This window comes from Astatotilapia calliptera, chromosome 7 (genome assembly GCF_900246225.1).
Source record: "Astatotilapia calliptera chromosome 7, fAstCal1.2, whole genome shotgun sequence".
In the NCBI taxonomy this organism is placed as follows: domain Eukaryota; kingdom Metazoa; phylum Chordata; class Actinopteri; order Cichliformes; family Cichlidae; genus Astatotilapia; species Astatotilapia calliptera.
The window spans coordinates 47,659,922-47,686,518 of record NC_039308.1 but is presented as its reverse complement, the minus strand read 5'-3'; the positions used below and the strand labels follow the sequence as shown (position 1 = coordinate 47,686,518).

Below are 26,597 nucleotides of genomic sequence, written 5' to 3'. Positions count from 1 at the left end.
TATTCCCAGTTAGTTCTCCTAAATTCCCATTAATTTCCATAATTCCCATTATTTCCATGGACAGTTTCCAATATGGAATATTTCCAAAATTCCCAAGCTTAACTTACCATGGAAATTTACCGGAAACTTTTCGGAAATTTACCGGAAATTTTCCGCCCCTTTGCAACCCTAGTTTTTAGAAAGGTGATTTTCTCCAGGTAAATGTGTTTCACATCAAAAATGTCTTTTTCAAGAAAGATTTGGTCAAGAGGGGCACAGAAAAGTGTATAAGATCACAGTTCTATAAAGATATTGTAAGTGGCTAAAATGTACTGGATTGATAATAATGTAGTTGCAATAATACAGAGTCATAAAAATACTTGCAAAGAAGATAACTTCTTTATTTTCTGTATAACACCTTGGTTATATATTAACTACAGTCTATTTTCCAATATAAAAAAAGGTATTAGACATTAACAGAAAAGCACATCACTTTTTGAAGCAACACTGTCAGTATGTAAACATTTGCACACATGCAAATGTTGTAGTGTAGCTGTGTACATCAGAACATTGTGAGGGAGGTAAAAGATGAAATCAAATCAGAAAATGTAAATGAAAACACGCATTAGTGAATATGACACCCCAACGGACACAGAGCAAGACTAAAAAGACAAGACGAGTAGCATACACTGCTGTCTCCAAAGCACGTTCATGAGGTTACGCCACAAATCGTCTGAATCTGAAGCAGTGCCATCGTTGTCTCTTGTTTAGTATAAGTTCAGTTCAGTGTCAAGTCTGTGTCTGTTTCTTGTTTCCCATTTTATTGTGAAAGGTTGTGTATATAAGCCCTGTGTTTTCGCGTGTTCCCTGTCGCGTCGTACCCTCAACTAGCTGTGTGTTCTGTTTCTAGTGTTTAGGCTTCTGCTCCAGTTTAGTGTTTCTTTTCCAGTGTTTCAGTCCTCGGTTCCTCTGTTCAGACTTTTGTTTGTCTTTTGGTGAGTTTAGTTAGTACGAGGTTTCTCCCAGCAATAAAGCTGCGCTTTAAGTTTCACTTCCGTGTCTGAGTTCTGCATTTTGGGTCCACCACTCCTGCTTGCTCGCCTGCCACACAGCCAACCATGACAAGTTTATTACATATACCAGTGGTTTTTTATTTTTATTTTAAATACAATTGTATGAGGTTCTACAGTACAGTACATACAGTACAATCTTATCGCTTCACTCAGCAGTAAAAAGGAACCTTTAAGCAAATAATCATGTTATATTTTTATTATCATACTAAGATTTTTTCCATAATGCTCAGTCCATATTGCTCTACATGTTACATGTTCTTACCCTTTTTTTAAATAATATCACCATAATGAAAAAAAAAATTGTCAGTGAAACAACAAAGACATGGCAAAGCTGAAATGACCATCAGAGACACAAGGCCTTTAATGGTATCAAAATACTCTTAGAAGTCATTCTTGGTGTTTTCCTTCCTTCCTTCTCTTTTCTAGCTCAAGATTAAAATCAGTTATCACTGAGCCAAGAATGCAAATTGTTCATGATCCAAGCAACTGAGGGAGTTAAAATCTTATGGAGTAATGTAGTATATATAACATATCTACATACAGCAGTAGATTTAAATTATTTTCTTTGTAGAAATAAGTGTTTTGGACCATAGCTGATCCCCTTCACATTTACCCTTCAAAGTCATCGGCCCAACATTGCTCCATCATTTCTAAGAATATATAAATAGGTTTTACAAACTGTTACGTCAAATAGCTCCAGAGCAATTTCATCATTAAAGCATATGAAACATTGCAGCTTGTTATTATATGATGTTTTCACTGGGTTTCACTTAATATCAATGAAATGTTCCAATAAGATGTTTTCTAGATCGCCGCTCATTTGCTAAATTTAATAGCCATATGCAGGAGAGTGCTCATACAAAAAAAGGTTGAACTAAGTACACACTAGCACCTTCAGGGCAAAAGGTTCTCAGCCTTGTTTTGGCTTTTTTGAGTCTGTGGGATTATATCAATAACGAGCCTACTCTTTACCCTCTTTGTTTTTCTTTTATTGAAGTGCATAAAATATTACTTTTGCATGTTGCTGTTGCACGCTTATATATGCATCCTGTCTACAAATAGCTTTAACTGCATCATGAAAGTTCCTCAAAAAAATTGTCATTAAATTATCAGCACGAGGCATTTAACCTAACAAATGTGTTTTCCAAATAACTATTTATCAGCGTAAACCACATCAATCTCCTCTCAATGCAGCTATTCTCTGCAATTATCATTACTGTGTGCACATTTGCTAATAATTTATTCAGTAACTTTATGTACAGCTGGGAAATATAAACAACCAGAGCATGGTAATGACCTCATTAGTATTTGCATTCAGAAACCCTGAACAGATGAGTTTTCAACTGAAAACTTGTTGGGTAAAACGGAAAATGGCAGAAATATGACAAGAAGACCCGTGGCATGGAAATGATCACGAAGTGGAGAAAAGAAAAATGTTAATAATGGCAGAATCAGAAACTGCCTCTGGAAAAAGACAATAGACTGATAGACAATACATGAGATCCTAATTAGATAGACTTTATTTCTGCGGCTCACAAAATATGTAGCCTATTCTGCTGGTTCCCTTTCGGCCATTCTCCGGATTTTCTCTCCAGCGGCCCTCGGGTCAGAGAAATGTCTGTGATAAAATGTCATGATGAAAACAGAAAAATGTCACTCTTGTTAGAACTGAAATGCAGCTTGAAATGTAATTCTTGTTTGCCTTGCACACGCTTCCCCAAACACACAAACACATAGATCTCTGACCTATTTCAGTATTAAAGAAAGAAGAAATCCTTGTTTGCCTGACTATGCATGTGCAGATATTCACATGCTGCCATCGATGTAAACAGATTTTGCACGAACACACATGCACACGTGTACAGATAGATTCTCCGGCTTTTTGTCAGTGAAGCCAACAGTTAAAGGGCACAGAGACACAAGGAGAACATACTCTGCAGACAGTTGCAGTTGAAACAGACTGAGTTTAGTGAAGAGGAATTTATTTAGGTGAAGATGGTGTCTAGAGACTACAGCTTGCTGGCTGGCAGAGTTGGAGGGATAGGCAGAGCTGGAATAAGACTTTTAATGAGAGTTTGAAGCATACAGGTTTACTCGGCTGTATCCTTTATTGCTTGGAGAAGTGATATAAATGTTAGTGCTTGATATTTAGTGTAATTGTTTTGGCTTAAGCCACACTTGAGAGTAATTCTACTGATGGCAGTGTATCCAACTACACAGCACTTTGAGTCATATGAAGTTGCTGCATTGAAAACTTTCCTCAGAGGATGAAACCTGTGGTGATCCATCAAGTTCTCCTCTGGCGCCAAATGAGGTTAACATTTATTGTGAAGAACTGCTGGATGGGTTAACATCGATATGCATTTGAAATATTTAAATATATTGAAAATATATTTCACTACTCCACTGACACAGTACTTTGTACAGACAGTTATGATTTTCAGCTTTTGCCCCATTATCATGGGCTCACCTTAAATAGAATAAAGCATTAATGTTACTTCCTGCACTTTCTTTTGAGATCTCTTAAAAACCTGTAGTTGGTGTGATACATGCATCCATAAGTTTTGTGTATCTATTTAATATTACCAGAGTTGCCAGACATGACACAGTTTATTCAGAAAATCCAAGGACTACATACAATTTCAACCCATCTGTCACGCGGCCTGGAAACCCACAACCGGATTCAAGTGGGATGTACACAGCTCTTTGAGGGCAGACAGAGCAATTAGATGCTGAATGAATTATGTTGCTATGTTAGCTGTTGGTGTCATTGCTTCACCACTTTTGCTCTTTTTACAGGGAGCGAGAGACATGGAAAACAATGTCTCTTTTTGAGGTCCTTGTTAGAAAATGTGTATTCCCCTGACAGATTGGTGATTGGTTTTGGGTGTTTGCAGCTGATCGCTGCTTAAACTCGTCACAAAGGTTCAGCCCTAAACTTTCTTCATTATAGTTTTGGGAATCTAGTAGTTTGTGTGGAACATGCCAACTGTCTCTCTGAGCTGTTGTGAAGCTTGAAAAAGTGCGACACAAACTGAAAACAGAGAACTTTCAACTTCAGACTAAAATTGTGACTTACTAGTGGGACTTTTGCTTTCAGGGCAAATGTTCTCCATTAATGCTTTGTCATGCTTTCCATCACTGCTTGGAATGGCATTTGGGACATATTTCATGCTAGCCACTTGTGACCGTGGGAACTTGTTAGCAACCACAGCAATGATAGGGAGATTTTTGGTACAGCAACCTCTTAGCAACCATTTTCATGCTAGCAACTGCCAGGAAGCACTGGCGACTATGCAGGACTACTTGGGAAACACATTTTTCCCACAGAGCCAATCATCAACAGATCTTTATGCCCATGTGACTAAGGTCCAACTTAACTGTCTATTAACAACTTTCATCCCAATTTCCTAAACAGTTTCCTTCATTATACTAGCTTCAGCCAACTCTTCAACCTGGTGAACCAAGTCAGACTATAGTGGGACTTTAAACTCAACATTTTCAGCAATCACTCACAATCCTGGCACTGCCATGGTATCTGTAGTCTGCATTTACCACATGTGTATCTGTTGCAGTGAACACATCGCACAGTGGCATGATTGTTCTTGCAATTGTGTTTGACCTGACACATGGCTCTTTTTCCAGGGCTCGGTGTGGAGGGTTGTGTCAAAGGCAACTGTTCTTTTCTTGCCTTCTTCGCAGCTACATGAGAGTGAGCTAACTCCCTTGCAAGCTCCACCAGGAAGTCCACCCGTCTTTCCTTCGTCCCGGAGCATGCTTGATACAGCACATGTGCATTCAGTGCTGCCATGTCAATCATGTTATAAAACACGGCAACTGGCCAGCGCCGTGTTCCTCTGCGGACAGTGTACTCCCGAACCATCTGGTCCATCACATCCACGCCACACTTTGTTTTTTGTAAAGGGTGACAGTGTTTGGCTTCCTTTGGTAGTGTTATCAGTCTGAACCACGCCGTGCATGCTGCTAAGAATATAGACTGTCTTCTTCCGTTTGCCGCATACGCCGTCAGCGTGGCAGCAGAGGTTGAAAACACCTAAGAAATAAGATAAATTGTTATTTCCATAGCACTTTTACACACAATGAAAGGGAGACAGGTCCCCACCTGTTCTTCACGCCACACTGTGCCATCTTTCGCTGTCTCAGTCCCCAAACAAGCTCTCTTTTTAGGTGGAGAAGCAGTCTCCTCATCTGCAGTGTGAACAAATTCAAATTGTGAGCAATGGGAAGGTCCAGTATCTCCTCCTTTTTCACATCGCTTTCACTTGCGCAAAAACTTCTTAGACGGAAAACCACCATCCTCGGCACAGTCAACAAGATTCGCAGGGAAATTCCTCAATCCACTAGACAGACAGATCGCAATGAATCACCACTCAGGTATGTTGCAGGTCTTTTCTGGTTCTATGTTTATGTGTTTCATTGTGTGTAAAAGTGCTATGGAAATAACAATTTATCTTATTTCTTAGGTGTTTTCAACATCTGCTGCCACGCTGACGGCGTATGCGGCCAAACGGAAGAAGACAGTCTATATTCTTAGCAGCATGCACGGCGTGGTTCAGACTGATAACACTACCAAAAGGAAGCCAAACACTGTCACCCTTTACAACAAAACAAAGTGTGGCGTGGATGTGATGGACCAGATGGTTCGGAGTACACTGTCCGCAGAGGAACACGGCGCTGGCCAGTTGCCGTGTTTATAACATGATTGACATGGCAGCACTGAATGCACATGTGCTGTATCAAGCATGCTCCGGGACGAAGGAAAGACGGGTGGACTTCCTGGTGGAGCTTGCAAGGGAGTTAGCTCACTCTCATGTAGCTGCGAAGAAGCAAGAAAAGAACAGTTGCCTTTGACACAACCCTCCACACCGAGCCCTGGAAAAGAGCCATGTGTCAGGTCAAACACAATTGCAAGAACAATCATGCCACTGTGCGATGTGTTCACTGCAACAGATACACATGTGGTAAATGCAGACTACAGATACCATGGCAGTGCCAGGATTGTGAGTGATTGCTGAAAATGTTGAAATGTACTCACTCACTTTTTTAAATTATTTGTAAAAATGTGTACAAATGGTTGATTTTTGTACTGTTTTTATCAATAAATCTCAGCAACAAAGACCTACACCATGTGTGTTGATTTCTCCCTAAGATGGCAAACTGAAACACTCCAAGTTGGTGACTTTTGGAGATTTGTTTCCCTGGATGATTGAGAATGCATCAAGATGAAACAAAAGGAAGCTCACCGCTTTTAGCAGCTCCCCCACCCCCCCATCCACACACCCCCACTCCCCTCCCTCCAGAATTCCCAGGTAACAACCCAATTTACATATGAATGACTAGCCAATTTAGCTTCCACTTGCCTGAAGCTAAAGCTTAGCTAAAAGCCTACCAGCCATTTGGCTGCTCTCCGGGTTTTAAAGGTAGAAAAGCCAAATGGCTGGGCTCTGGGCCTTCCTAGTGTTAACAAACACCCAAAGAAGGACACGAATGTGGAGCAGCCATCTTGAAGCAGCATCGCAAGCAAACATGAACTTCCTGTCTAACTCTTCTTCTACTGTCACAAAATATCGACTTAAAGGGACCACAGGGTGGCGCACTTACTAACATTTAAAACATGAAATTAACTAAGCAGTAACATAACACTCCCCGCCTGGGATTATAACAATCCCACATTAAACTGTCAGTCACTAAACTTTTCGGGGGACAGCAGCAAAACCACTTCTGTTACAGGACGACAGAAAGTCTTCTTATTGCCTGAGTGCGAAGTAGTTACTTCGACTTTCCGGACAAGTCCATCGTTCCCTGGGAAAGTCTTGGTTATGATACACATGGGCCAATCGCCCCTCTTCACCTGAATGTCTTTGAGCAGAACGATGTCTCCTTCCTTGAGACTTTGTTTCTTGTCCTGCCATTTGTGCCGCAACTGAAGAGTATGAAGGTATTCCCGTCTCCATTTGGACCAGAACATGTCAGCGAGACCTTGTACTCTTCTCCATTGTTCTTTCAGAAATATCCCCTTTCCAAAGTCACCAGGGGGTGGCGCTGCTGAGTCTGGTTTCATCGTGAGCAGCATCGACGGCGTGAGGATGAGGGGTGACTCAGGATCGGTGGACACAGGAATCAGGGGGCGAGCATTCATGATGGCACAGACTTCTGCCATGAATGTTGACAACAGTTCATGTGTTAGTAGTGTTCTTTTGCAGTCCTGTAACATAGAGTCGAGGATACGCCTCGCAATCCCAATCATCCGCTCCCAGGCACCGCCCATATGGGATGCATGAGGTGGGTTGAAGATCCATGAACAGTTTTGTTTGCTTAAGTAGCCTTCGACATCCTTGACTGACATGTTCGATCCGTCCATTTTCAGTTCCCGAGAGGCGCCGATAAAGTTCGTACCGCAATCCGATCTTAGTTGTCTTGCTGGGCCTCTGATTGCAAAAAGTCGCCTTAAAGCATTTATAAAGCTGTCTGTGCTCATTGATTCGATCAACTCGATATGGACTGCTCTTGTTGACAGACATGAGAACATCACGGCCCACCTTTTAGAGCTAGCTTGTCCTCCTCTCGTGCGCCGGGTTACAATGTCCCATGGCCCGAACACGTCTACACCCACATATGTGAAGGGGGGTGCAACTTGCATTCGTTCAGATGGTAAGTTTCCCATTTGCTGACATTCCGCTTTTCCTCTCAATTTCTTGCATGTGACACACTTAAAAAGCACTGTGCTGATAGCCCTTTTGGCTCCTACCATCCAGAATCCTGCAGCTCTAATGGCACCTTCCGTGAAATGTCTTCCTTGGTGTTTCACAGTCTCGTGATAGTGCTGTATTAAGAGCGTTCCCAAGTGGTGTCGGGCAGGGATGATGAGAGGGTGAGTGGTGTCGATACCCAATTCAGATTGTATGATTCGGCCTCCAACTCTTAAGAGTCCATTGCTATCTAGAATAGGATGCAGTTTCCAAAGACTGCTTGAGGGGGGAATAGGGATCCCTTCCTGAATACACTTTATTTCCTTTTCGTAGCACTCACTCTGAACGCTCTTTATGATACAGACCTTCGCATTTTCCAATTCTTCCACTGTGGGTTGACAGAGATGCCAACCACGACAGCTGGATGCTTGGTTGGATCGACCAAAGGAACGAGCAATGTGGGTCAAGCGGGCAACTGCTCTGAGGAGAGGACTGTAGTTGGAAAACCTCTCAAGATGGGATGAACTTACTGTTGACCTTGCGATTTGTGTCAGATTTGTTGTCACCAGCGGACGTATTTCTGTATCAAGAGTGGGATCCACAAGGTCAAACGTGACTGGAGATTGCGACTGTGCGGACGGTTTGAGGAGAAAGGCTGGCCCTTTAAACCATGTTGTGCTGCTCAGTTGCGCTGCTGCAACGGAGCGGGACCCATGATCTGGTGGGTTGAGTTCGGATGGAACGTGCCTCCACTGGTTGGAGCATGTTGATTGGAGGATGCGTTGGACCCTGTTATGCACGTACACATAAAACCTTCGTGACTGATTGTGGATGTAGCCTAGCACGACTTTACTGTCAGTGTAGTACTCAATGTCGTCAAACATGATGTCTATTTCTGCTACTATCAGCTCCGCAACTTCAACTGCAAGCACTGCAGCACATAACTCTAGTCTTGGAATTGTGAGGCCGGCTTGAGGAGCTAGCTTTGTTTTTCCAAACACAAAGCCGATTTCTGTTTTGTTCGAAGTAGACAGTTTGATGTAAGCGACAGCTGCAATGGCTTTCACGGATGCATCAGCGAATACACAAAGTGTTTTGGTTTGGGCGCCAGATGTAGAGAGAGAAGTGTAGGGGCGTGGTATTTGGAGATCTTCTAAATCTTGAAGTGAGTCCTTCCAATTGCTCCACTCTGCCTTCATGTTGTCTGGGAGTGCTGCATCCCAGTCGTCTGTCAAGCTGGTAAGTTCTCTAAGAATCAGTCTGCCTTGAATTGTGATTGGAGCGAGAAACCCCAGAGGGTCGTAGAGACTGTTGACAGTAGAGAGGACACCTCTACGTGTGAAGGCCTTTTGCTCATTGTCAACTTTGAATGTGAAGGTGTCTGTGTCAACATTCCACAGCAGCCCCAAACTGCGTTGCACTGGCGAGTCTTGAGCACACAGGTCTAAGTTTCCAATGTTTTTTGCCCTGTCCTCTGGTGGGAAAGCTTCTAGGACTGTAGGGCGGTTGGAGATTACTTTGTGTAGTCTGAGGTTTGAAGAAGCAAGAGCCCGTTGAGCTTGTTGGAGAACTTGTATGGCCTTTTCTTCAGTAGGAAATGACTTGAGAGCGTCATCGACATAGAAATCTCGCTCAATGAATGTCCGCACCTCAATCCCAAAATCTAGCTCACCAGTCGCTGCTGCTTTCTTCAACCCATATATGGCGACAGAGGGGGAGGGACTGTTCCCAAAAATGTGCACTCGCATGCGATACTCTATAACTTCAGATGACATGTCGTTATCTTTGTACCACAAGAAGCGGAGAAAGTCTCTGTGGCTCTCTTTGACAACAAAACAGTGGAACATATGTTCAATGTCCGCCGTTATGGCCACCTGCTCCTTTCTGAATCTTATGAGCACCCCAACAAGACTGTTGTTGAGGTCGGGGCCTGTTAGCAACACGTCGTTGAGAGAGACTCCTTCATGTGGGGCGCTTGAGTCGAACACGACCCTAATTTTGGCGGGTTTCTTTGGATGGTAAACCCCAAACAAAGGGAGGTACCAGCATTCCTGGTTCTGACTGAGAGCTGGTGCCACTTCAGCATGTCCTCTGGTAAGCATGTTCTCCATAAACTCCAGAAAGTGTGTTTTCATTTCAGGTCGTTTTTCAAGAGTGCGCCGGAGTGACATAAGGCGATCGTAGGCTAGTTGTCTGTTGTTCGGGAGCCGTTGTCGAGGCGATTGAAAAGGCAGAGGACCAACCCAGCTATTGTCGCTGCCCTGATAGAACTCTGAGTCCATTATTTGGAGAAACTGCATATCTTCAACTGATGGTGCAAGTTTGTGATCATCCGCTGTTCATGTGAAGACCTGCTGACCAATGCTGTCCACATTACATCCTGACACAGGAAGGCTTGGGAGGCTGTGACTGCGCTCAGGAGCTTTGGTAAATGTCTCTTTAACAGTTATTTGACCGTTGCATGGCTGAAAATGGCTTGCACGGCCATTCTCCAGTATGAAAGTCTTATAGCTGTTCACGTGTGGGGGTCTGTGCACTCCATCGAGACAGATGTCACCTACCACGACCCAACCCATGTCGAGTCTCTGAGCAAATGGGGCGTCGTCTGGGCCGTTTATCTGCTCCCGGACTTTGTGGACTTGAAGCATGTCTCGTCCCAGCAGTAGTAGTATGTCAGCATTTGGGTCTAATGGCGGGATCAAGTTGGCAATCTGTCGTAGATGGGCGTGGTGTTGGGCAGCTTCTGGAGTTGGTATCTTAGAGCGGTTATCTGGAATTTCGTTACATTCGAGGAGTGTTGGCAGAGGAAGACTTGCCTTTCCATTCACTGACTCTACTATAAAGCCAGAAGCACTTCTCCCTGATACTCCTGTGAGTCCGGCACACGTCTTTAACATGTACGGGCGACTCTCTCCTTGGACCTGAAAAACGTCAAAGAACTGGGAACGTGCCAGCGATCGATTGCTCTGATCGTCCAAGATTGCATACATTTTCTTTGTTTGATCTCTGTGTCCAGCAGGGTATACATTCACTAGTGTGATTTTTGAACATTCTCTGGCGCTCACTCCTTCCCCACACACCTCAGTACACCGAGACGTGACTTCTTGGGTGTCTGCTTTGTCTCTCTCCCCGCCTTGCTGTGGGGAAGGGGGCGATTTAGACTCCCATGGTGCTGGACCTGGGTGGAGGGCAGAAATGTGATTTTTGCTGTCACACTCAGTGCACGTGGTTTCTGATTCACAGTTCTTGGCTAAATGGTCAGTAGATGAGCAGCAGCGAAAGCAGACGTTTAATTTTTTGAGGATCTGTTTGCGCTCTTCCAAGGGTTTCTCTCTGAACCCTCTGCACCTTTTCAGAGGATGAGGCTTGCTGTGAATTGGGCACTGTTTATTTGGATTCACAGCATACTTAGACTTTTCTGCATCTGCCTTGTCCTGTACTTGAGTTTTGTGAACAGATATGGGTCCTTTGGAGAACCTTTCGTGCATGTGTCTTCGTTCTGATGTTATGGGTTGGTTAGGGCTGTGGACGCTGAAGCTAGGGTCAGTTCGTGTTCTGGCTTCAGTGCGAATGAAGTTGACAAACACAGTAAAGGGGGGAAAGCTGATGCCATAATCGTGCTTGTACCTTGAACCAATATTCATCCACCTTTCTTGTAGATTGTACGGCAATTTTTCGACTATCGCTTGGATCCCTCTTGATGTGTCTAAGTAGGTCAAGCCAGGTAAGTAACCGTCCAACTTGGCTGTCTCTTGCTCTAACATTAGGTCGGCAAGATCACGGAGTCTATAAGGCTCTTTAAGTGTGATTTTAGGGAAGCTGTCGACCCTTTGAAAGAGAGCTTGCTCTACAGCTTCTGGGGAGCCATATATTTCTTCAAGTCTGTCCCAAGCCATAGCTAAACCAACTTCAGGGCATCTGATATTGACAGCTCTCATTTGTTTGGCTTGTTTAGCTGAATCTTTACCAAGGTAGCGCACCAGCAAATCCAGCTCTTCTCCTGGTGAAAGGTCTAACCCTGCTATTGCGGTTTTGAAAGATGATTTCCATGCCCAGTAACTCATGGGTTGGTCATCAAAGCTGGTAAGGCCTGTAGTAATGAGCTGGCTGCGGGCTAGATATTTGGCGAGGTCGTAAGTGTGTTGGCTCGGGGCATGTTCATTGCCCTGAGTATAACTGGATTTATATGGTGTCTGAACAAGAGGTGTAAACTCTTTGTAGTTGGTGGATGGGGGCTTGTACAGTTCGTTATGAGTAGCAGCACAGTTTGCTTTGTTTCCTTCTTTTATAGCAATTTCTTGAAAGGCGGGTGTAGGGTCTTTGTATTCAGTTTTTACTGGGGCTGTTGATTCTGCTGCATTGATAGCTGTTTGTTCCAAAACATACTGCGCAGTGCGTTTTTCTTTGCTCTCAGATAGGGGTGGGCCATAAGCTACACTGCGTGTTTCGAAGCCTAATTCAAGTAGACCAGCTTCTAAAGAATTAGCTTCTGCTATGGCAGCTTCCTTCTCTTGTTCCGCTCTCAGCGCGTCAAGAGTAGCTTGTAAGCGTGCTTGCTCGACTTTAATTTCTATTTCTTTCTTTGTATATGAGGCTCTTGTTTGGGCAGCTTCAGCCTTTGCTCTTGCTCTGAGCAGTTCAATGCTAGCTGACGAACCTGCTCTTGATGGTGGTTTGTGGGAACGGACTGACTCTGTCTCGGCTTTGGAGGATTTACTTTCAGACATTTTGGATTTGTTGTATTTTGATTGTGTCCGCCCGTATACTTTACTTAGCTTATAGGATGGTTGTAGCTCCACGCGGTGGCTTCTGTAGCTATGATGTTTGCTGTGGTGCTGTCTTTTCACTGTAAATGGCCTCGCTAGAAGTCTGACTAGCTATCCACACAGCTAAACATGAACCCAGGAACTCCAGACAATAGATGAGATCTTGAGAAGTTTACTGGTTCTTTCATTTTGTGAAACTGTAACAATAAAACATATGTGGAAATGTACATTAATAATCTGTACTGTTAACAACAACATGTGCCAATGATCTAACAATGCATTCGAAGAGCTAACATGACGATTAGCACCGTTAATTAGCATATGAACTGGCGATCTCATGAAGAAAATATAATCTGATCAAACATTATTCAGCTTTAAATATTGTTCAGCTTTAAAGTTACTGTGCAACTGTGTAATAAAAATGTGCTCACGACTTTGGCCTTGAGAGCGATAAGAAGCGATCGCCTCATCCTGCAGGTGCAAGATATCTGCAAGCGAAGAGACTAGAACACCCAAGGCCGATTTCCTTTTATGGAGTTGTTTTTCTGCTAATGCAGCACTTTCCTCACAACCCCCTCCTGTAAGTTTTAGAGAATATATACCCATCCTCACAGCAAATCTTCGGAATCTCCTGATGTGAGCTGTGTTGAGAGGTTGTCTCTGTCTCAATAAAAGTTCACTGATTCCCCATCTGCCGCAGGTGTCTGGTTGTCTTCATTCTCCGCCAGCCTGGTTAAGTCAATTCCTCCTTAACATCTAAAAGAACCTATTTAATGAAGGAAGACGGGTTCACTTTGTGTTTAATATTATTCTATTGCTGTTGTTGTTTTTTTGTATCCTTCAATTGGCGTCACGAACAGGATCCGCTCCAGGTCAACTGGAACGGATGGGAGGACTTCGGCCGTGGTCTGAGTGAACGGAGTTTGGACAAAAGCTGTGTGCACACAAAAACAAGGTAAGCAGACCTTTTATTTCTGCTATATTGAACATTACAAAAATACTTAGTGTCCAAACTCCTAGTAATTCATAACCAAAATTGTCTGGCTTACTTAAGGCTTGTTGAGAATCAGACAAGTGAATAAGAAATAAGTGAATAAGAGATAAGTGAATAAGAAATAAGTGAATAAGTGAATAAAGATAAGAGTGAACTGAGGTCTGACCACGGTTGCAGCCGACGGGTTGCTCTCCGGTGTCGGATACATACCTCAGTGCAGGTCTGGGACCTTGAAAGGGTTTATTAGTAACGCCTTTCTAAACAAATTAAAAGGTTAAAGGCCTTGAGAATATTTTTTAGTAATATTCTCTAAACTACAGAAGGGTTAGGAAGGCCCAGAGGACTTTATTAGAAAAGATCCTCTAAAACTTAAAAAGGAGAAGTACTGGTTGGAGTCCAAAGGAGGGGTCCCTTTGATCAATAGGAGAAAACGGATCTCTTCTTAAAACCCCGATGATTTTAGTGTTTTAAATGTTTTGATGTTCTGTTTGATATTGGACACACATAAATACACGCTGAATGCTTGCTGTGGAACACTGGGCAGGACAGTTTGGTTCTCCGTTGTTCACAGATTACACAATTAAAGGAACTAGGTTCCTCTTTTGGTTAAAATAATACACCACACATAGAATTTTTTTTTTTACACATTTATTACATACATAAGGAGGGTAATGAGTGACTGCAGGTAATGTATGAAGTGTGAATGAGACGTGTGAACAAGGTGACAACCAACTAGCACCCCTATCAGGAAGCTCTAGGCAAGGTTACCCGCCAGACTCCGGTTTGGTAGAAGCTTGGTAACACCTGAAGGGATATTTCAGTGCTGACTCACCTTTAAAGCAGCGCCCCAGCTGTTAGTGCCTAACAGAGGCAGAAACCCAGCTGGCCCAAATTCTCCTTTAAAATCAATAAAAGAACACTCCTCCATTGACAGTAAAATGGATGGAGAATTAGATCGAGAAACTAATGATGATGGTTGGGGTCCCGGTGTTATTCTTAGCACATTGGGAGAACAATTAACATGTGTTGAGACAGTCATCAACTCCACACACCAGCCTAAAGAAGCAAAAAAGCAGAAAGAGTCATTGAGGAAAACAGCTGAAAGGTTAATGAAAGAAAAGGGAAAGGACGAGGGGAGTAGTGGTAACTGGGGAATAATTTGGCAGAATAAGGCTATGCAGGCAAAAGAGAAAGAGGAAGAAGCCAACTCAGCAGCAGCAGGTGCAGGTGTGATGAGCGGGGTGAGACACAGAAAGGAAGCAGATAAGCACGCAGGCCGCAAAGCTAAATTTAATCACTGGGTGTGTTTATGGGAAACTGCAAAACCACACATGAAGAAAAATAGGTCTCAGCCACCTCCCTATTCTGCCTCAACTCCTCCCTCAGCAGGCATATATCCGGTACTTAATATCTCTGGTGGAATAATGACTATTGGAGAAGAACCGCCCGTAGCTCCAACTCCCATAGATACCAAGCATTTTTGCCCAGGAAGCTCCTCTCTGTCGGCGACATCCTCAGCTAGTAGTAGAGCCCCCTCTTCTATGTCCCATTGTTTTGGAACCGGATCTGAGGGCCTAACTGACCCCCCTGCGAGCGCACCATTTGCGGTTCGAATGAACAGACAGGAACCCACTGAACAACAATTAACTGATCAAGAAGCAGCATTACGCCGCTGCTTAAATGAACATAGGTCAGTGGTCCAGGTGAATAATCGTGTTGCGTCAGCCCCTCTTTCCCGGTCCAACCCCTTTGCCAGCACTCCTGTCGCTGTTAAAGGAGATCTGACCGCTACTGCAAAAACTGAGCCTGGCACTTCACCAAATGTCACAGTTACCATGTCTTTGGTGGGCCGTCAGGATCCGGAAACACAGATGAGTTTAGCCCACGTTTTTGCTGACACTGCTACCCCACCAGGCGGGGAAGAAACTGAGGATACTGATGATGAACTCAGTGACCTTAACAATACACCCCCCTCTACCCCTCCCAGTTTAGGATATCAGACTAGATCTAAGGGCCCTGTGCCTCAGCCTCCAGGCATATTTCCCCTGGTCCAGACTAAAGCGCAACGTAGACCAGTGTATCAACCTTATTCATTCGGAGATGTCCAGGCCCTAGTGGACAAACTCCCTGACATAACGGAGGGAGGGAATGCCTGGTTGGCTGGTTTGGATAAATACACAGCTGGACAGGACCTCGCACTGGGAGATTTTAGAGCTATTATAACTAGGTGCACATCCCGATCTCAGGCAGCGGACCTGGAACAAAATGCGGGTACTACCATGCATGAGAACGAGGTGCCACTAATGCAGGCCTTGAGGTTTATTGGACCGGCCCTGCGCAAACAATTCCCACCCAAAAATCAAGGCACCTTACAGAAATTTAAATGGGAGGGAAAGCAAAATCCCACCCATTATCTAAATCAGGCTGTTGAAGACTGGGTGAACCATACAGGTCATCACCCCAGTAGGACTTGTTCACAGAGCATGTGGTTTAGAAGGGCGGTGCTGAGGGGCATTCCGGAGTCAGTAAGCCAGAAAATGGAGGATAATCCTGATTTGCAGGACTGTGACTTTGCAATCTGGAAGAAACATTTGATTTTTAATCTTAACAAAGTGCAGATTAAGTCTGATGATAAAGCGGAGAGCGTCGAAGATTTACAGTTGCAACTGTTGAAGGTTCAGCTGCAGAAAGCTAAAAACGACCTGGGTGGAAAAGGTGACAAGCCTAAAAAGCAGCTTGTGGCCGCTGCGGCTCCCCCTCCTGGTCCAGTTGCCCCTGATTTGTATCCGAACCCATGGCCAACTGATCCACAGCCCCCCCAGTATGGTGCTTATCACTCCCCGGCCCCTTATGGGCAGAGAGGTTCCCCATTTGGAGGAAACAGAGGTGGTTTCAGGGGAAGGGGTCAGATGGGAGGTGGTAGGGGAGGCCAGATGTATGTTTGTTTCCGGTGTGGACAACCTGGACACTGGGCTAAAGCGTGCCCTTTGAACCCGGCTGCTGGAAGAGGCAGGGGAGCCCGTGGTGGGCCCTATCAGCATCCTGGCCACAGAGGTGGACCTCGTGGTGCTGTAGTTGGAGTGCCCCCGGCCCCACAGATGCCTGTGATGGGGTGGGAGTACTACGAGGGTGGTCCCCAGCTATAGGACACCCCACAGACTGCCCAGGACGGTGAAGGGACAACGGCGGACCCTATGCTGTCCATAACTGTAGATAGAAGAAGAAGCAGCTTTTTAGTGGACACTGGAGCTACGTACTCCACCATTAAGGATGTTGCTCGTGAAAGACTTACTGACAGAGTGATTACAGTGGTGGGCATATCTGGGGAACCTAAAACTCTGCCTTACACCGTGCCCCTCCCCACAACGGTTGGAGATCAGACCTTGTTACACAGCTATGTTTGTTCAAAACAGGCGCCTGTGAATTTACTGGGAAGAGACTTGTTGATTAAATTAGGAGCCACAATACTCTGCTCTTCACAAGGCCTAACTGTGACTCTCCCTACTGGGGTTGTACTTCCCTGCTCTGATGGGCCAGAGGGAGGTGGTCAGTTTCTGCTGCAACCCTCCTCCTGTTTGGCGGACTCTGCTGACATCTACTGGGCATTATTGGAAATTGAAACACCTGCTGAACCAGGAGTTTGGACTGCTTTTCAGCAATGGCGGCCGTGGCTCTCACTCCTACATCCTTATGTCCCTCCCCCTGACCCACCTCATGTTACACTGTTTTATGACAGGCATGACACCACCTGGTACCAGCACATGTTCCAAAAGCAGTGTGAGGGGCGGGCTTGGTCTCTGAACATGTCGTGCATTTTTGCGGCACCGGAGGGAGTGGCAGCAGCGGTTACTTTTACAACAGATCAATTACAGTGGTACATGATGTCTGATGAGGCAGCTCCCCATGTGTCACTGGCCTTACATCCTGGACACCAGGCTAAGGAGCTGGGTGGAATGGTTAAACGTTCCCTTGCGGCCACTGACTGGACACCTACAAAACTCCCACAGGTTTGGTTTTCTCCATCTACCAAGACATACCAAATTTTAAATGATTGCTTTAATTCCTCAACACTGCAACATGGAGTGGTCAGCGGGTCACATGGAAGAGAACACACAGACCACTGTGATGCTGCGCCTTTACTCGACTCTCTTCCAGATTGTTTGTGGTCCCTTGGACCCACAGATGTAGGTTTAGTTGATGTGGAGCCAGTCTCTTTTCAACTGTCATCTGCTACCCCTTTGTGGCAGCCTCAGTACCCACACAGACCGGAGGCTGAGGCTGGGATTGCAGAAACAATTTCTGGTTTGGTCACTGCCGGTGTCTTGGAGCCCTCCTGCTCTAAGTGGAACACGCCCATCCTACCCGTTGAGAAAAAAGGCACGGGGAAGTTCAGAATGGCACATGATTTGAGAAGGATTAATGCCTTACTTGGCACTCCTACTTTGCCTGTGCCTAATCCTTATGTTGCCTTGACCAACCTCCCACCATCTCATGCCTGGTTCACCTGCATTGACTTGGCTAATGCCTTTTTCTGCCTCCCACTTCGTGAGTCACTGCGTGACATCTTCTCATTTACATTTAGAGGCCGACAATGGCGTTACACTCGCTTACCACAGGGATTTGCCCTCTCCCCAGGACTGTTTAATCAGTGTTTGAAAGAACTTTTACAAACCAGCCCACTACCATCTGACTGTATGTTAATACAATATGTGGATGACCTTTTGCTGTCTGCCCCCACGGCTGACATCTGTTTGGAGGCCACCAGAGTGGTACTTCACCACCTGGCCAACACAGGTTTTAAAGTGAGCAAAAACAAACTACAGATTGCAAGAAAACAGGTTTCTTTCCTAGGCCGCATGGTCTCACAGTCCGGTATTTCCTTGTCCCCAGAACACAGGAACTCCATTTTGCACCATCCAAAACCTCTAACTGTAAAAGACATGTTGTCATTTTTGGGCCTGACTGGTTACAGCAGGACCTATGTCCCAGACTATGTTGGCCTTACTTCCCCTTTGCGCGTTTTGGTAAATGAACAAGGCATGAGAAACCTCTCTGCTCCCCTCTCATGGACTACAGAAACAGAACAGGCGTTTATAAAGTTAAAACAACAGCTTTCTGTCGCCTCTGACCTTGCTGTGCCAGATTATGCTTTGCCTTTTCATCTTGATGTTTCTGGAACTGGAACCCATATCAATGGTATCCTGTTCCAGAAAAAAGGGGGAGAGAGAAAAGTGTTGACATATGTAAGCGTAATGCTTGACAACACTGAAAAACGCCACCCACCGTGCACACAACACGTTTCTGGACTTGCAAAAATCATTCAGAAAACAGCACACATAGTGATGAACCACCCACTAAAAATTTTGACATCACACAGTGTGGTGGCCTACGTCTCCTCACAGGCCTTCACACTCACTTCACTCAGGCAGAGACGCCTCAGTACCATTTTGGAAGCACCACACATCACCTACTCACATGAAGGCATAAACATGGCTGATCACATGGGATCAGGGGAACCACATATGTGTGAAGAGGTTGTGCAGGTACAGGAGAAAATCAGGCCAGATTTGCAGGCAGAACCTCTAATGGATGCAGAAAAAGATTGGTTCACAGATGGATGTTGTTTCAGAACTGAAAGTGGAATGTTGAAGGCTGCATGGGCAATAGTGGAACAGACAGACATGAGATGGAAAACAGTGAAAGCAGAGCAGTTGACAGGACAACAGTCTGCACAGAGAGCTGAACTGAGAGCGGTGATTGAAGCCTTAAGGATGGGAAAGGGACAGAAAGTGAATATATACAGTGATTCAGCTTATGCTGTGGGAGCAGTGCATGTGGAGCTCAAGCAGTGGCTAAGAGCTGGTTTTTTGACAGCCAGCGGAAAGCCTATTAAACATGAGATAGAAATGAGGGAATTAGCGGAAGCACTGTTGTTACCTGTTAAGGTGGCAGTGGTAAAATGCAAAGGACACAGTGCCGGATTGGACTTAGTGGCATTAGGTAACAAACAGGCCGACTTAGTAGCTAAGCAGACAGCTGGTTACTTACCCTCCCTGATTATGGTAATGGACCCAGAAGCCACACCCCCTCCAGAAAGACCACCCATACAACTAGGCCTAGCCACAATCAGAGAGTTACAGGACAAAGCCAGCCCCCAGGAAAAATCATTATGGGTAACAAGAGGGGCCACAAACACAGATGTTTGGCGTGGCCCAGATGGAAGGCCCATTCTACCGCCAGGGGTCAGACAGACAGCAATGGAAGAGGCACATGGAGTGGGGCATGTGGGACCTGCACAAATGATGAGGAACTTAGCCGCCTGGTGGCACCCTTATCTAAAAGACATGACAAAATACATGGTTAAAACCTGTAAGGAGTGCAACCAATTTGGAATCAAGCCCGCCTTCAAGCCAATAGCAGGGTACTTCCCCATCCCACTTTGCCCAGGGAAAGAAATAATCATTGATTACACAGACATGGTGGACAGAGTAGGTAGTTACAGGTACCTGCTGGTGGCTGTGGATGCATTTTCAGGTTGGCCAGAAGCCTGGCCGACAGCAAGTGAAAACAGTGGAACTGTGGTGAAGTGTCTGATTAATCATTATATACCACAGCATGGGTTTCCCGAGGTCATAAGGTCGGACAATGGTTCACATTTCAGGAACCACGATCTGCAGAGGGTTGAAGCCGCATTAGGTTTGAAACATAAGTTTGGCTCAGTTTACCACCCCCAATCCCAGGGGAAAGTGGAAAGGATGAATCAAACTCTAAAAACTAAATTGGCTAAAATCTGTGCACAGACCAAATTAGATTGGGTTAAGGCATTGCCTCTTGCATTAATGTCCATAAGATGCTCAGTAAATCAAACCTCTGGTTACACTCCATTTGAGTTGGAGCATGGCAGGCCTTTTCCTGGCCCCTCCTCTCGCCTGTTAATGTCGGATGAAGCTGATTCAGACCTCGATCCGAGGACATATTATAACATGCTCCGCAGTTTTGTTGCCCAGTATTCCTCACAGGTCGCTGAAAGAAACCAGCAAGAGCTGAAAGAGGCGGCTACACCTGGAATGGACTACGTCCTCCTGAAAGTCACAAAGAGAAAGTGGGCTGAGCCTCGCTGGACAGGCCCTTACCGCATAACAGAGCGGACCTCCCACGCTGTCAGGCTCGAAGGGAAAGGTGACACCTGGTTTCATTACACACAGTGCGCTGCTGCCACCGAACCAGGAAGAACCTTGAGAGAGGTGCAGAAGGACCTGTCAGAAGGAGCTGCAACAGCATCACCAACCACTTGAGGGAGCCAAAACTCAACCTACAAGCCGGCTGGTTACAAAAGGGGGTGTTCTTCATACTGAACTAAACATTTTTATTTTTCTATTTTTAACATCTTTTATGACTTTGCTTTTATATTGGCTTGAGTTTTTAAGATTTACATTTTACATTGCAATAGTTTTAACCGCTGAAAGCTCATTTAAAGTTGTGTCACTGATACTTTTTGTTGCTCTTTAACTCCTAGAACACGCCCTTGGCGAGGTGGGGGGAACTGGACCACCTTTCTGTGCCCCATCATCCTCTATTAGAAGACATCCAAGCTAAGTAAACATGTCTTGGCCCTTTCCCCCTGAAATGACAGGCAGGCAAAGATGTTGCGTCTTTGTTTGCTTCCTGGCCCTGGGTCTCATTCCCATTGGCATAATCCTGATCTGTGAAGGGCCCCCGAAACTTCTGACACCTTCAAGTTCAAAAGCTTCGCCCCCTTCTGACAGTCCCAATCTGACAAATGTAGCCCCTAGGGTCTTGCCCACCACTTCCTCTCCAGTTTTGCCCACGCCCGATCCATTTAGAAAGAAACGAGACACGGTTACCTCCTGTACCCCAAGTACGACTAGAATGATTACTCTCTGTGTCCCCAACAATAAAAGTTGGGTAGTCGAAATAGATTTCGCTAGCTTCCCAGTCACTCCCGTCACCAAAGACCAAGGGGGGGATCTTTTTAACCTTGCAGTACATCTCTCCTCCTCAGTGTGGTATATAACCCTGGGAGGTTGGCATCAGTGGAAGTGGTCCAGTTTAGTGTCAGAAACGGACCTCGATTGGTCCAAGCACTCTAGGGGTCAGGCTTTGCACTGGAGAAACCAAAATATGCTCAGAATAGCAAAAAAACCGGATCTTTCAGGCTTAATTTTTACCCTAAAGGATCTGGCCTTGACCTCCTGTCAACAATTTATACTTGCCCCTTGGACTGATCGCACCGCCCTGTATTGGCAAATGGAAATATGCCCTAGCGTTGGTGCAGCTCCAAGCTCTGTAGTTAAAGATGATAATCCCACCTTTAATGGCCCTCCGGTGACATATACAAACGGGGGGAGAAACGGCCGAATACGCATTGTAGACACAAATAAAATGTCTAAAGATGACCTCTTCCAAATTCTAACCGGTATTTCTGGAGCAACAAACAACTGGTTACTACTAGCTGAACAAGCTGCTGACAAGACGGCTTCCGACTGCATAGTGTGTATGGGAGCCCGCCCCACTTTAAGAGTGGTACCGGCGCCAGTCAATAGTGCATGCCTCCTGCATCTTATGAACAATACAAAACGAGGTCATTGCTCATATCTGGAAAACCACTTTCCTAAAACTCAACGCTCGGTCTCTAATAAACCACCTTTCTTTTCTTCAGATGTAGCTGTGAACAATTTCACTTGTATTAACCTGACTGGCAATGCAGTAAAACTAGGTAGCTTGAACTCTTCTTGGTGCACTGAGATGACGGTTATGAAACCAAACTTCCGACCTACGGCTAGGGCTGATTTGTGGTGGTGGTGTGGCAGTAACAAGTTATATGATGGTTTCCCTCGGGATGCGTCAGGTCTTTGCGCTCTCATAACTCTTATTTTACCTGTTTTAGTCACTCCAGTAGATCTCTCTATAGAAGTACACGAAGTTGGCCTCCCATCCTCCTCTGAACGCCGCTCTAAACGTTCTCTAATCCCAGGTTCAGCTCATAATCCAACCTATATTGATGCTGTAGGTATACCCCGTGGGGTCCCCGATGAATATAAACTGCGAGACCAGGTTAAAGCAGGATGGGCCTCGATACTTTGGATGGTTGAAATAAATGCGAATGTAGACAGAATTAACTACATTCACTTTAATGTGCAACTGTTGGCTAATTACACTCGAGATGGTTTTGAAGCTGTGCATGCACAGTTATCTGCCACTTCCCTAATGGCTTTCCAAAACAGGGTCGCAACGGATTTTCTCCTCGCAGAAAGAGGCGGAGTCTGCAGCCTTTTTGGTCAGGAGTGCTGTACCTATATCCCCAATAACACAGCTCCTGATGGTTCCCTCACTAAAGCTATTACTGGTCTCACAGCTCTTACTGTTAAAATGAAGGAACACTCGGGCGTTGATACTGCCATGTGGGACTCTTGGCTTAACATGTTTGGCAAATATAAGGCCCTTGTAGCTTCCATCCTAGTTTCCATCTCAGTTTTTGTTGCTGTCCTAGTCACCTGCGGTTGCTGTTGTATTCCATGCATTCGATCCCTCTTCCAGAGACTGATTGTTACAGCTCTCACTCCTGAGGATAAGGATCTCGCCCGGCAGATGCCTTTATTGGCTAGTCAACTTCCCACCTCCTCGCCAACGGATGATGAAAACTCTGATCGTGAGGGTGACGAACATTATCGTCTTTCTCTTGTTTAAATGCTTCTAGAATGGTTGTTTCTCTGTGGTGTTTTGTATTAGGCTTGTTATTAATTGTTTCCCTCACCCACTTCCTCTTGAAGGATATATCTGGTTGAACTGTGTCTGGTCGGGTTGTGAGGGTTAAGCGATGTTCTCAGGGTCTCCGGACTTAAGCCTGAGCGAATGTGTACTCCCACCACTGGATATAAATTGTTTTTTTCCACACCCCTTCCTCACGTTTTACCATATTCACTTTTGAATGTCCTTAGCAGTTACCGTTCTTGGTTTATTTTACTGTTGATTTATTCTTTCACATTTTCACGTTTATATCTCTCATTATTATAGTATACTCTGTACTCTCCACATTTTTATCATTACTTATGCTTTTTGGTTGCTGGGTTACAGGAACTGTTAATTTTGTGTCACTACCCTGGTTGCACTGACTCGTTGTATCCTTGTGTGCAGGACAGCTGTTACTGCTTTCGTCTGGAACCGAGACTGCTTGCAGCCGACCCCTGGGCAGGGTGGTGCCTGGACTCTTTTCTCCTCATCTGCAATGACAGATAAAGACAAATGATAAGACCCGAGGAGTTTTTCGAGCCAGGCTTCGACACGTCTCTGTGTTCCTTTGAATGTTACTTATTTTTGTGTGTTGACCCATTTAAGATGGGTCAAAAGGGGGATTTGAAGAAAATATAATCTGATCAAACATTATTCAGCTTTAAATATTGTTCAGCTTTAAAGTTACTGTGCAACTGTGTAATAAAAATGTGCTCACGACTTTGGCCTTGAGAGCGATAAGAAGCGATCGCCTCATCCTGCAGGTGCAAGATATCTGCAAGCGAAGAGACTAGAACACCCAAGGCCGATTTCCTTTTATGGAGTTGTTTTTCTGCTAATGCAGCACTTTCCTCACAACCCCCTCCTGTAAGTTTTAGAGAATATATACCCATCCTCACAGCAAATCTTCGGAATCTCCTGATGTGAGCTGTGTTGAGAGGTTGTCTCTGTCTCAATAAAAGTTCACTGATTCCCCATCTGCCGCAGGTGTCTGGTTGTCTTCATTCTCCGCCAGCCTGGTTAAGTCAATTCCTCCTTAACATCTAAAAGAACCTATTTAATGAAGGAAGACGGGTTCACTTTGTGTTTAATATTATTCTATTGCTGTTGTTGTTTTTTTGTATCCTTCACTCATTTACATATGAATAGCACATAGAAAACTTGCTAACTGTGGTCCATCACACATAAAGACAGCACTTTGAATGCCTCGTTGCTTTACCATTGAGTACTTACAGACAATGCTTTAACAAACACCCAAAGAAGGACACGAATGTGGAGCAGCCATCTTGAAGCAGCATCGCAAGCAAACATGAACTTCCTGTCTAACTCTTCTTCTACTGTCACAAAATATCGACTTAAAGGGACCACAGGGTGGCGCATTTACTAACATTTAAAACATGAAATTAACTAAGCAGTAACATAACATAAGTCATTAGAAGGTTATCAGCAAAGTCCACTCATTCTGATGAGTGTGCTGGTGGTCATTTCAAAAAATAATATTCATAATTATGTAGATATTAGTCCTTTAAAAAGGTAGTTTGAGGGTTTTTCCTACCTGTGCTGGAGTGACATGGATGAGGCAGGCCTGAGGGGTCATTCTGTGGTGAACTTAAGCTGCACTCACATTGCTTTGATTCAGTTATTTTGTTATGTGTTAGGGGAGAAGGTAATATAGTTTCCTCAGACAAAATTAGCCATTTGTCAGCAAGTTTTAATCCATTTTTGGTTTGCTGTAATTATGGCTTGTTCTTTGGTTAATTGCACTGACACTCCCTCAAGAGATTCTGATATTTATTTATTTTTTCTTTTTAGCTAATGTTTTTTTAATGACTTTGAAGGAAATACACTTCATAAGAAATTGGAATCTTAAGTTATATGTCTACAAGGCACCTTATTCATAAGACATCACAGCTATGAGCTGCTACCATATTTCAAATGTCACTTGCTTGACCTACGTTGCTTCCCATAAATGGGACATTCTGCCTCCAACCAGAAAACATTCTAATACCATTCTCTAGGCTTCAGTTCATCTCCAACATAAACCCATGAGCTTGTCATCACTCGCTATATTCATCATTGTATACAGTCAATGCTTTAAGTGCTCAGTCTTGCTGAATTTTTTACCCTTATAGCAGAATGTCCAAGCTAAAAGGAACTTGATTGCCATTGGCATGGCATCAATGTTTCACAGGTAGTGACAGCATTACACTTGACACTTACACTTATATCCTCTTCCAGTTTTTCCAGATGACTTGTTTTATGTGTTCTCATGAATATATTGTGTTCACATTTGCACATTCCTGCCTTATTAAATATGTGTGCACGTGTGTATGCGCATGCAGTGTGCAGAACAAAGACAAAATAAATGTGTTAATTTGCTTCCTCGCAAGGATCAATGCCCATAAAGCCCTGTTCTTTCACATCATAATGCTAACTGATGCACTGTCTAGACAAGTAAGAAGCATATTCTGTGGAAAATGTAAAAGTGTGGTTTCTGTCTAACAGTTGTAGGGTGAGGAAGTTGTTGACACGGGAGAAATTCTTGCCCTTCTAAAACGTCAAGCCTCTTAGATGACAGCATGCTGCAAAATGTGCGGTTTTTGTCAGGCCAAATTGTAGCTATCAAAGCTACTTTTATGGATTTGCTTTTCAAAAGCATGTCTGTCACAGTTTTGCTGACACTGATGCACTTCTCATGGAGTGTCATTTGTGAGTTTTTATTCTTGATTAAATCACTATTTGTTCAGAGTTCGAGTAGGGAAAAACAAGTCATTTGCATAATCTCACCCTTCCGAAACACTCACTACTTCCTAGCGGCTTGTCTGGCCTGAGAAGTGATAAATAGTAGGAGAAAATAAGACCCATATGATGAAGCAAATATAGCTAAAAAAAATCTCAGGCATTTGAAACAAATCAGACAAACAGGAATATTCTCATTTGCTGATTTAAAGCTCGGTAGATTGTTGTGGATGTCGGTGAATCCAGTATCCACAGCCCACAACTGAAATTCAAAATAGCTAATAGCTGAAAGTCTCATGTTATTCTTTTCAAGACTTATGCAAATTCTGCAAAACAAATTCATATACACAGAAATAGCAACTGACGAGCATATGCATTATTCCATGGAGCGTGTATGCCCACATTATATGCAAATGTTCTGGACCGAGTCTATGTGTGCTGCATATTTCCTCCTTGTACCAGACTCTTCGTGTTCTTTATTTAACCAGAAACTACTTAGCTTTAGTGATTCATATAAGCGAAGCAATAACCCTCACTTCTGTCAGAGGACTTACTGAATGTTTATGGTGGGGCCAGTTTTACTGAC

The 26,597-nt window shown here is 44.4% G+C and overlaps 1 protein-coding gene across 1 annotated transcript; it reads left to right on the top strand.

Moving 5' to 3' along the window:
* The first annotated feature begins 16,707 nt into the window (after window positions 1-16,707).
* Window positions 16,708-20,904, top strand: LOC113026433 (uncharacterized). Its single transcript, XM_026175232.1, has one exon. The coding sequence runs from the start codon at window positions 16,717-16,719 to the stop codon at window positions 20,815-20,817; it is 4,101 nt and encodes a 1,366-aa protein (XP_026031017.1). The 5' UTR covers window positions 16,708-16,716; the 3' UTR covers window positions 20,818-20,904.
* Window positions 20,905-26,597: the final 5,693 nt, after the last annotated feature.